At 41.2% G+C, this 12810-nt stretch overlaps 1 protein-coding gene across 11 annotated transcripts in view; it reads left to right on the top strand.

Moving 5' to 3' along the window:
• LOC148321520 (uncharacterized) overlaps positions 1–12810 on the top strand; it is a 106065-nt gene that overhangs the window by 80427 nt on the left and 12828 nt on the right. For 8 of the 11 annotated variants that reach the window (XR_015846851.1, XR_015846850.1, XR_015846846.1 and 5 more), the window contains 3 exons: positions 4003–4143; positions 7065–7153; positions 8453–8527. Coding sequence is in view for 1 of the 11 variants with exons in the window: in XM_088318532.1 (XP_088174658.1) it covers positions 7065–7153; positions 8453–8524 (161 nt within the window). In the remaining 10 variants the exon portion in view is untranslated. Of the gene's footprint in view, positions 1–4002; positions 4144–7064; positions 7154–8452; positions 8528–12476; positions 12537–12810 lie in introns of those variants that run through there. The other 3 variants (XM_088318532.1, XR_015846842.1, XR_015846845.1) reach the window with 3 other exon arrangements.

Raw genomic sequence — 12810 nt, 5'->3', positions numbered from 1 at the left:
ACGCGACACCGGCAGGATTGCAGCTGCTTTTCCAAGATTTATTTATTTTTTTTCCTTTTTTACGCTCCAAGCGATGCCCGGGTGGAAAGCGGTGGGAGTTCCATCCATTATTGATTAGATCCAAAAATGAAAGCAGAAACGCTCAGTGGGGACTTAGCATCTTTTGCCCCATGCAGAAAAAAAAAAAAAAAAACTTGACCACCAACTTAATGTGAAAAACATCTTTTGCACTCACGGGACACTTCATTAGGTACACCCGAATACTGCCCGGAATGATGTGAGGCTCCGATTCACAATACTCCAATGATATCATTTATTCCCATCAATCCTGTTTTGAGAATTGGTATATCTAGTACGCAGATGATGACATGGTGTTATGTAGTCACTTGCCAGGCTTGGCAGCGTCTCATCTCAGTGCTACTCAATGATTCAGCTGTGCAACATTGACCTCCACCTCACCTTGGCAAAAACTCCCCAACCAAATGGACACTTGGCAGCCAGCACACACTCTGGATATAGAAGCGTGTGTGCCCGCCAGTGATAACACACATGCACTTGCAGATGCACACACACACACACACACGCAGGCAGTCTCTGGCAGTGGTTGTAATGCTGTGTGAAACAAAGGGGCAGATGGTTGTCAAGCGAGAGCGCCAACACTTGCAAGGTGGTTAAAATATGCATTTGTGTTTGTGTGTAAGCAAGGCAAACGTATTTGTATAGCACATTTGGAAAACAAGGTGATTAAAAGTACTTCACATGAAACATAAATGAGCGAATATGTCCTCACGGATGTCTCTGAGGTGGTTTTAACCAGGTTAATGCACACCCAGCAGCAGCAGCATCGACTCTCCCACAGCTCATCAGTATTTGTTTTGGCCTGTTGGTGTGGGACGACAAGCAGCGCTTTGCCAGAAGTGAGAATAAGAGACCTAACCTCTCTTTAACAGCGCTCTCCATACACTCCCTGGACTCTTTATTAGGTACAGCTGCGCATTCTAATGAGATCCAGTGCGAGGGCCGGAGCTAACGTGCTGCTATTGGTTATTGTTTTCCGCGGTTGACTGGCGAACGAGGTTGTTATAGTAAACAACAATGAATGGGATAACTGGAATAAAATAATTAAATTATAATTAAAAAATATTTTTACAAATTCAATAAAATTAAAAAAAAGCCAAAAGTTCCTTTGTTTTCGTCTTTGTCATTAAATACTCCATATATTTAAAAAACTAAAACTAATATAAACTCCAGTTAAAACAAAGCATTTTTGTAAAAATAAAAACAATTAAAAGGAACAACCCTGCTCTAAAAATTAATTAAAACTATTTAAAAATCCAAAAACAAAACAAAATTAACTCTACCGTGAAAAATTGCACTCTAATGTCAAAGCAAAATATTTTTGTATTTTTTTTAAACATATGGTAACGATAAATATTAAATTGATGACAACGGCGATGAAAACTGAGCGTTTTCACAGAGGAAAAAAAAATCAATTGCTTCGGACTGATGGGATTTCTTTCCATTTTGGCGAGTGTCCCTTCTATAATGATGTGGCAAGTCTGTTGTGTAACACCAATCGCTTTGCGAACTGAAATAAACCAGAACGTAAAAGTAAAGAGAACGTTGCATTCTCCAGCCAGATGGAAACATTTTGTTTTGTTTGTTACTGTGAATCTGTTTTTAAGTCAATGCAGGTCATTGGGGTGGGTAGGGGTAGGGGGGCGACTGTTGTATTCACATGTGATTAATAGCTCAATGAACCGGTGTTAAGCCAATAACTGTCGTCACGCAAGTCATTCGGAAACTTCTGGAGAGAACAGGCACGCTAGTCTTCCGTCCAAGCTGCATGCATGAAGTAAAACGATTTGACTCGCAATGTCTCCCAACGTTTTTGGCGCCTCCACAAAACGTGGAGTCCAATGCTAACACATTTACCTCATAAATCTGGGGGGTGTTGATATGTTGCTCTGGTAAAAGCCGATGAATCAAGTGCCAGTGTAGTGTCTGCTGATGGTTTCCACAAGTGGCAAAAAAATAAAAAAGTACAGCTCGCACCTCTCTCCATGTACACATCCCAAATTAGGTTTCAAGCTTTGTCTCTAAATTCATAATAGGATATCAATTCAAGCAGAAATATGTAATAATTTCACCTTAACTCATTCACTACCAGCTGAGTAAAAAAAAAAAAAAATGACGTATTTATCCGTCAATGGTATTGACCACCCTGGATATCAGAGTTAATTCATAGTGTTAAAAATGATTCCCATAAGGTTCTCTGGAGTCTTGTTTTTTTAATCCGATATTTGGTCCTTGATTCTGATTATTCAATATCATGGGAGGAACAACATTTTTGGAGTACCGTCGCCCAGGGCTGAAATTTGAAGAGCCATGTGTCATCTTGAAAGGAAAGCATATGAGAGTCACATGTCTCAAGTCCCCCACTCGAATTTAATTGGCCGGCTCAAGCCCTGTCCTCCATCCAGCGCACATTACGTGAACGAGACCGTCCACTCCATGTCATCAAGCCATTCAACGGCCATCCACTCCAATCCATCCCAAGTCGTTAGCCTTGTCCGCGAGGCTAATCATCATCTCGTCTGGCTCCGGTTCGCCAAAGAGCAAAAATGAGACAGTTAAATATTCATGTCTCGCCGCGGCGTAATATCCTCCTCAATAATGTTTGAACCTTTTGACCTGAGCTAATCGGCGGTAATCGCACGGTCACGCTCTTCAAGTGATCAAGCTGACGAGTCGCCGGCTGATGAGCTTGATGAGATTACTGTACTGATACTGTACATCTGGAACATACCGTGACACTGGAAGGCACCATTCCTGGAATCTGACATCACTCATTTTCCCTGGAGGCGTGTCGCTATGACATCACTCGATTAATCGTGGAACAATTAATTATGACCTATTAGGCGGGTGATTTAGATTAGGTGGCGAGAAAGAATATATCCATGTGATAATATTACACCAGGATATATTAATGTCTTTTTGGATGAGACACAGTCAGCTATCTAATTATAGCCGTGATAAATGCCATTTCTCCTACGATAATGCGTCTGTAGCTCAACAAAGCCATTCTCTGCGTCGTCGTAATTTGATTGCATCGCAAGGCTGTACATCCACAGGGTGAGAATTGGACTTAAGGCAACGTGACAGAATGCGGCGCCTTAAATGAAAGTTTCTTATCGATGGGACACTTAGCCCCATGAAATCTTTGATGGCCCTTTATGAGGGGGATATTTAATGCATAAACATGCGATATGTTGTTGTTTTTAAATATGGATGCTGTTGTTGCTTCAAAGCAAAGACGCCTGCTGTGATAAAGGTGACAACGAAACTTTAATATTTAGAAGTATCCAAGCATACAGCGCTGAGGGCGCTTTACCTTTCATAAAAACGTCGATTTAATATGAACTGACGAATGTTTTTACTGTATATACTCGTGTCGCATGAATATTTATGGGCTGCAGCTTTGATTCGCCCGTTATTGCATTTGAGTCGACTAGAATCAACACTTCTGGAGTGTTAAAAATAAAATTGTCAGATACAAGCAGTGGCAAGCTGACTTACACACAATACTTAAGTAGACGTACACCAATTGTAAATTCGACCCACCACAGTGAAGAGTTCTGAATGATGATATAAATATGATGTGATCCAACACCGCTGAGTCGTTCTAATGCCGAGACAAAATAACGCCTCCAGTGGCAGCGATATACTCCACTTTTGCACACCGCGACAATGAGGCGCTCTCAAACGGCCCCGCCAGCCTGAAGCCGCTAACTTGGCAAAGAAAAATCAATTCTTTCTTGCATCATGTTAAGTACCTGGAACATTTTGTACAGTAACAACGTGTTGAATTTGTATTTTCTTCCAACCCACCACTCCATGCATATTTATCGTGTTGTTTTCATTCCACTGTGTTGCATTTGCTTATAATGGAATCATCAACATTTCTGATGTGTTTCATTTCATCCCATGTATTGCTAACAGTTGCTATCCCACTGCGGGGACTCGCCTCACACAAAGGCGCTCAGGCTGATGAAGCGCTCGCTAACACCCTCGCTGCATTCTACTGACATCTAGTGGCAGGGAAAGGAAGTGGAAATACAGTAACTGTGTGACCCTGGGCAGGTGAGCATGTGCACACGCACACACACGCACGCACACAACACACACAAGCTCCCCACTTGCCAATACATCAGCGTATCGATCTGCTCACTGCGACCTTGAACGATCAGACAAGTGGAAGCGCCTCGTCGGGCCTGAAGCCATTCATCGCCCCCACACCTTCGTACCCCATCCCCCCCGCTCTCCTCCTCCCCCTCCGCTCTTCTCGCATCCTCCATAATGACTTGAGGGGAGACGGCGAGGAAAAAGGGGCCCGCTGAGATGGACCTCTGAACCAGTGGGCTCTGCAGCAGCCTTATGTTGCGGCCAGCCTCCCCTCTAGGCAACAGTCTGTTCCGGGTAAAGGAGCAGAACTGGGTCAGCCTGTCTGAGATGGCGAGCGATGAGTCGTGAGAGGGAGCGATGCTGAAAAAAAATGGAAACAAATAGAGCGCCATGCTTAGCAGGATTACGTAAGGCATATGTACGTCGTTCCCAGGATAGGCATATACACGACATCCGAATCGGGAATTCAGGGAGTTAAAATGCTAATCAGGCGGCGGATGATGATATGTGTCCTCTTGAGAGGGGGGTGGGGGGCGTGATGGAATGAAGTCATGCCTGGGGGTCTTCACGAAAGCAGGTTTTAGCGGGTTTGTTTTAGTATCTAACACATGGAACGGGATGTGTCGGCCATGTTTCCCTGCAGCAGAAGCTTGGCTTAAACATGATATCGCCATGATATGATCTTAATCTGATGATAGGTGTCAAGCGCAGGTGAGGAGTGTAACAGCTGTGATTCAGATGTGTTAAAAAAAAAAAAAATTCCCAGTACAGCACTTAAAGAGAGGAAGCTAGCGGTAGACTAGTCCAGTGACTAGTTTACTAATGCAAATTTTTCGAGCCCAAATGTAAGTAATCTTAATATTGATCACGAGCAACAAAATAAAACCGTTTTGGAGTTTCACTTGAATGTGTTAATGACATTTTACACACATTTTACTGAAGTAGCCAAGGCGTTTCAGTTATGCGGTGTCTCAATCTGACCACTAGGGGGCATTATGGAAAAAAATAAAAATAAAGAAAATACATATAAGAAGAAGAACCCAGTGCCTGGCATGTCTAAACACTCAAAATAAACTCACCGTTAAAAAAAAAAAGAAAATGAAAATGAGTTATCTCAAGGCAGCAAACTTTGATCAAATAAAAAGTTGGCTGATTCGATGGAGCGTTCCAAATTTGTGAAAACCGCCTTTCCCGCATTTCACAACAGAGTTCTCAGAACAAAGTGTCCCTCGTATTGTCCTCCAACTTCTAAATATAATTAAAAACAACTCAGCGAGTCGTTTTGGTGCAGACAACCTGCTTGCATTGTTGTGCTAACTATCCTTGTTGCCATTTATATTTTAAAAGTTGCTCCAACTTAATTGATTCAATACACGTTTTTTTTTAAATTTTTACATTCACTTCCTGTTCACTTTACTTTTGGGACTTTATTTATTTTATTTTTTTTTATGCATAGTTCTCCAAAGCAACGATCAAACGGAGTGACAGCCAAACACTTTTCACTGCGATTAATATTTTAACTGTCCACCGCTTGAAAAGCTGCATGATGACAACTTTGTGCGTTAACGTAAAACCTGCAATCTAATTATAGTGACCATTACACATCCTTACAACGTTCTCAAAAATAAACCTTCCTGACAAATAAGCGTCCGACTGAGAATACTTGAATTTTTTTTTTTTTGCATTTTGGAAAAGCCTTCATAGCCCATCATGCGCAATAATGAGCCGCGCCGGCACATCAGTACACTTCAACGTATCTGCGCTCTTCATCATCCGATGTGACACCTGATGGCCCATTAGTTCCCAAAGTGTTATTTTATTCTATGAATTCCTCTCCTTATAGAATATTTAGACTTGCCGCATTTCCCTGGGCTCGTCAACACCACATGCATTATTCATGTTAATGCTCCATTATCTGACGCCCGGCGTGATGCAACGCACCCGCCGACGGCTCCGGCGACCTGCTGAACCCGACGCCGCCATCGGCGTGCCTGCAGCGCCGCATTCAAAGCAGACGTTTCATTGAGCAATTAAAATGCACCACGTGAACACCTGCCTTTAAGCATTAGCCAAACTAGCTTTTAATTGCGCCGCTAAAAATGTGTTTGTGAGCCGTTTAAGAGCGCTAAAAGATGAAGTGAGAACATTACGGGTTGTTTTCTTATTTTCACGGTTTATGGGACGGGAATGTAAAACAGCCGGAGTTACGGTTTGTGTGGATAAAGAATTTATGTTGCAGTATAAAAGTGTATTACGTTTTTTTTTTTCTTTTTTTTTTATTATAAACAACCTCTATTGAAGTGCCAGCTTGTCAAAAGTGCATGCCGGGATCGCCGCCAGTATTTCTACCGCCCCTGAAAAAGGATTAGACGGGAATAAAAAACAAAAACAAAAAAATGAAACCTTTAGTGTCCTCAGTGATCAAACCTATTGTGGACGTGGAAGGCGGTTGAGGAGCCAATAAATGAAAGGCTTTTCACAGCTAATTAAGATGATGCTTGGAGGTTATTGACAGAGGCTTTATGGGCGGCTGTGACTTGATGCACAGGTTATTTTTAAGATACCAGATGAGCACAATGCATAATTTATCACAGCATGCAATAAGTCTCCCCAGCTGCTGAATAAAGGAAGTAATGGGCGGCTGAAATGATTGTGCTTCTAAATGGGCGAGATGGAGGTTGGGGGGAGGGGGGGGTCGTGTTTGCGCGTTCTCTTAAAGGCGAGTGCAATTATCTGACAGCCAATCAACAGCCAACGCTTACTTCCTGGATCTGACCTTGCTGGACTTGTAACCATGGAAATGTTCTTTTTTTTTTTTTTTCCTACTCCAGCACAGCTGGCCATTCAAAAATTATTTTATCTTGCTTTCCTCTCACCAGGGCACCTTGGAAACGGTCTTATCCTGCCTTTTGTGGCTTCCAGATGCAACACACATAAATTGTGTCCCAGTGACAAATCCGCAGCGAAGGTGAACAACGACACACACCAATTATAATATTATAATTCGGCTTGTCAATGTTTCTATTTGCGTGATGTGTTTTCTTTTCATTTGGCATTGATGACAGTCTGCATATTTAATGCCTTTTCAGTAAACGGTCAAATATTTACGGAGCGTCTGTTGACAGAATGGGAATGTGAACTGTGTGTTTCGCTACATGGAAGAATCAAACTATTAGAAAACGCCACGAGTGTGTGTCAGTGCAGTTCCATCATAACTTCTCAAACGGAGTGTTATACATATATTTCAGATATTGCGCTTGTACTGGATTTGAGTAATGCGTTTGTAACAAAAAAATATTAATAATCGACTTCAGTACCAATCTGAGTTTTTCCTTTAATGTCGGGGTTGTCAAACTTTTTTGATTGGTGGGTTCTAAAATTTAACAGAGGGGCCGGACCAGGAGCAGATGGATGGAGTGTTTTGGTTGACCTCACCTCATCGGAGAAAAAAAATATATATTTAATTTTAAATGAAAGTGAACAAAAGCATGACAACAATATATATGTCAGTATTTAGAAACTAAAACATGAACAAGGTTTATTTATTAATTTTTTTTTTCAAGTTTGGCGGGCCGGATTAAAACGTTTAACGGGCCGCATGTGGCCCCCGGGCCGTAGTTCCCCCACGCCTACTTTAACGCGTGCCTGATAATCAACCAGCACCTCGACAAAGACATCTTGCGGCGTTTGCGTCGTTCAGTACGCGAGAAGTGGCAAAAATGACGTTTTGAAACTTTTCAACACATATCGAACGGATCATCAGCTCCACGTTGAATCGCGTTCCAAAATTCCCCATCACAAGGCCGTCCAAACACCAATCACGCGCATACACAAATCGCATCTTTGCTGGATGGCCTTCAGATGAAACGTCGACCTGATCACTTGGAAATAAAATGTAGGACTGGGCATCTTCCAGGAAGGCCGAAAATGAAAGGAATCAATCTCACCGCAGCAGGAAAATAACAAAGGCAAATAACATCCCAAACACATGTGCGTATGCATATGAGTGGGACTCATCTGGGCCACCTCAAGGCCAACATCGGCTGTCACTGGCTTTTTCTATGCATGCACCAAATGGATCCAGCAGACACATTTCCAGATTTACGAGGAGTCCCCTGATGGGAGGATTTTTATTGAGGCAAATGCGGCTTCAGCAGATAGACAGTGTTGGCGTTATGTGCTGACATGCACACATATCAATTTGAGCTTACATGTATATTATACCAGCGCATTTGTGTTTTGTTTTTTTTGTTGTTTTTTACTGCAGGTGCAAGGTGTATGGTGGCGCTCGCATCTCTGGATGAGAAAAGTAGAAGACGTTGACAGCAAAATGCCCTAATTGGTAAGTATTTAGCTTGACAGAATATAAGAGCTGCAGTTAGCTCGCAACCAGGCCAAGGTGCACCCCACGGATGCCTTCTCTCTATTCCTTTCTGCACTATTCCCAAAAATGCCCAAAAAAACAGAGTTCGTCCATATTCGTTTGACTTTACGGACGCCACTTTATATGCATCTATGGTTGTTTTTAGAGTGCTCCATAAATCAAGTTTAGTTGAGTAGTTCTCAGCGGCTCGAAATTGGACCCTCGTGTCCTGACAAGGTTTTACGATGTCAATCTGGATCGTGCCACTGCGGTGACGCCATCCCGCCGGAAGACGCGCTCGGTGGCATTTTGCAAGAGTTGTGCCTCCGCGGCTGACGGGGAAAAGCACATTTATAACAATCGAGTGTCTCGCCAAGGCAAACAAACAAAGTCAATACGTGGAGAAATGAGCTCATCCGCGTGAAGGTTCCACTTGTTCTCAGCGCTGCCAATACTTGTCTTGGGTTGAATTACGATACACCTCCAGGCAACAATGGCCTTAATAACGCAAGATATATATTTTTTAATTATACAAATGCATATGTTGTAATGTGTACGTTTTTGGTTTCCGGCAGTTGTATCATCAATCTGGTAGCAGACAAGGCATCAAAATGCAACATTATTCATATTGCGTGAAGAAGTGGGCGCAGCACGTACAGTTAAATATGCACATGTGCGTTTGTACATTGTGCTACTTTGGCAAAATGAGTCAGAGCTGTGAGTGGGACTTGTTTTCTCAGCACTTAATCCACAACTTCTTTTTTTTTTCATGCAAGTGTGACATGATCATGCTTGTGCATAGAAGTCAAACAGTGGCAGAAGGACAATGTATTGTTTTGGTTTCTCCAATTTAGCAATAGAGATCCAAAGAACAAATATTTAAAACATGGCTCAGTATAATGCCGCGCAATTGTAGAGCACAGCAAACTACCGCAACCACATGCTACCTGCGTCCGGATGTCAGCGCCAAACCAATTTTTGCTTCTCAACATGCTCCTTTTCACACTCGCCGCGCATGTTTTCATGCATGATTTGAGCGTGCTGGCTTTATTACCAAGTGTATGTAAGTGCGTAATGCGCTAGAAAAGTGGAAGCGGCGGAAGGCTTTCCTGTGAGGATGCAGGCAGATGCGCTCCACCGACTGCAAAGCATCATGAGACTCGCGCTGTTGTGGGAGGAGAAGTCTAAGATTGGCTACTTGGTCGACTGGCAGATATACTTATAAATATACTTATATTTATTTATTTATATATATATATTTTTTATTTATATATATATATATATAAATAAATAAATAAATTAATTAATTTATATATATAAATTTATTAATTTATATATATATACATTTATTTATATATATGTATATACATTTATTTATGTATATATATATATATTTATATATATATATATAAATACATTTATTTATTTATTTATTTATTATTGCTGACTATATCGGAAGACATGCAAAAAAAAAAAGGGCCTCATAATAATTGTGACCATGTTTAGTAAATTCATTGCAAATGTCGCAAACCTCACTTGCAGGCACTTTGAACCTTTCAAGCAAAGTTCCAAAAAGATGATTCAATCTTGCAATCGCAATGCAACGCTCAGCTGCGGCACAAGTATAACGATGCACGTGATCCGATGTCATCAGGCTAATCTTTCTCGGTTGTAATTATTATTTTTTTACTCTGCGAAGGTCCAGCGTCAGTCTGTCCGCATTCATGAGGAAGTTTCTTTATCATTCATTCATTCTACCACCAAGAAGTCTTTGATGAGTCCATGTGTGATGAAGCTCTGAAGATGAATGGCGATGCGGTTGGCTTGACGACACCCGGTTTCATCAGCCTCATTAGGAGAACTACATCCCTGATATTTATAGCTTGGAACACTTCGATACATGCACTTCAATTTCATTTTACGTAGCAAATGTTAAAAAAAAAAATGAAATATCTTAAATACTGATGATGATATATTGTCCCACAAACTGTTAACCAAAAGTACGTCATGCCACTTCATGCCGCCGAAAATATTTGCTCAAAATCAATTCAAAAGATGCCTTTTTTTCCTAATAAATACATTTTTAAGCTCATCATTAGGCTTTATTAAACCGATTTTGCTATTTATTGCTTATGTATTAGTTATGAGATGACATACAATGACATGAACATATGAGGTAATTACCGTGAAGTATTTACATTTTCTACTTGCATGCGATTGAGCTTCATTTGCATATTACCTCATTATCATGCCGTAGGAGGCTGCTGAGACTCCACAGGGCAACTTGTTGTTCCTGATAAGAATGATGAGTGTAAAAGCAGTTCAACACTTTGACAGTTTTTTTTTTTTTAAACAGCATCAAAGGATTAGCTCACTTCGCCAATTTGATGTCAAAGCCAACACGGCGCAAACCAGCAACAACAAAAAAAGTTTCCTCCTTTTTGTCGGGAACCATGAAGAACACCTCGGCTCTTTGTTGAGCATTAAAAATGCTAATTGGAATTTTTTTAAAAAAGGAAGAAAAAATATCGCATTACCGTCCAACCTCCTCGAGTCACAGGCTGTCAAAATGCAATATTCCAAATTAGATTGTATTTGGATAATCTTTTGAACTGTAATGGGTTTCCAGCCGGCAGGCATATTACTATTGGCACATCATTATTAAACAAAAGTGACACAGAACCATCACTTTGCAGGCGGCGCCAGATAAACGTTCAACACCGTGCAAATAATATTAGTTCTGCTTCCAGAGTCAGCGGCTTATCTCGGTATGCTATATTGGGTTCATATCCCTGTCTGCTGGCGAGGGCCTTCTGACAGAAGTGTCTAAATTTATGAGTAGCCCCTATGTGCTCGCATGAAAAGGCTGCCGGGTGTGCGTACCATGTAACGTGTGTGTCGCACATTTACGCTTTTATATGTAAATGCCGTGTTTGTGCGCACGCGTGGGCGACTCGGATAGACGGGCGTGCGCCTTCCCGCGCGTGTGCGGCAAAGTCCACATTCATATGTAAATGAGCGTTGTGTATTTGGCGCCTGTATATGCAGACGCGACCCATATCATGGCATAATGAGATCCGCCACTGTTGGTTACCCTCAGACAGAGGTAATTATGGCGGCGGTGAAGGCGGCACGGACGCGCACGTATTCACGCAGGGCCTCAATCCCGCTGACAGGCCTGTCCATTTGGCAACGGGATGGCAATGGGAATGGGAGGCGGCAAATGGGATGTGATAAATTGGAGCGGCATCCGCTTTCTAATCAGCATCACCAAACCTGTTATATGATTCAATGGCAGGGAGATGCAAAATTTACACAATGTTGTCATCACAACAACAACAAAAAAAAAGTGATGAATGACGATGACCAAAACTGATCATTGCACGGGAGAAAACTTGCTTGAGGTGGATTGATGACTTTATTTTTTTCTATTCATCTGGCAATTAAAAATAAGGTAAGAGAGGCTGTATAAGAGAAACATTCATAATTTTTAAAGTGCCAGTAGGGATGGTTTTTTTTTGTATTGTATCTTTAATGAATCCCAGATGTTTTCACTAGAGGAAACCCCTCAATCCCAGCATTTTTCTGGTGTGATTTTGCGAGGCCAACAGAATATTGTGTTCTTATGCTATTAAAAACACGGAGTTATGACGCAAAAAACAAAAAAAAACTAAGACGTATAAATACGTCTTTGGGAGGCAGGCTCTACGTTTTTAAAAAGGTATATGTATGTCTAATGAGTTTATCGTTGTTATTTCTTTCGGTAGTGAAAGCATTTCTTTCGGTACGTGAACAAAATCAGAATAGTATCGCAATTGCACTATTAAAAATTTCTATTGCATGATGCACGTTCTTCCAGTATCGTGCAGCCCAAGTGGCAAAGCACTATTTTAGTCTAAATGAAGCTCCTTAACTTATTTCAACTCAGTTCCTTGACTTCAAGAGGCACATGAATGAATATGGAAAATGGCAAGGCAAGACCAGTGAGGTACTGCTGACCCTTGTTCTCTGCATGTGAAGAGTAAAAAAAAAAATTATTACGTTAAATTACATTCCATTTTAGTCCTTTGGTCCATGCTTTACCTTCATTTTCTTTTTCAATAATTATCAACTATTGCATCATTAAAATAGCGTAAAATGTGTATTTCCTGGCGTGTGCACTCAAATGCATGTAACAAAAATATATTAAAAATTGTATACATTCCAATTACCTAACAAACCACAGATGTAATATTATCACTGAATCAAAGCACTTTTGACGA

Source organism: Idiotropiscis lumnitzeri, chromosome 16 (assembly GCF_059441095.1).
Source record: "Idiotropiscis lumnitzeri isolate Australia: NSW breed Sydney's pygmy pipehorse chromosome 16, RoL_Ilum_1.0, whole genome shotgun sequence".
NCBI lineage: Eukaryota > Metazoa > Chordata > Actinopteri > Syngnathiformes > Syngnathidae > Idiotropiscis > Idiotropiscis lumnitzeri.
Note: the sequence above shows the minus strand (reverse complement) of the source record. Positions and strands in the feature narration are given on the sequence as shown.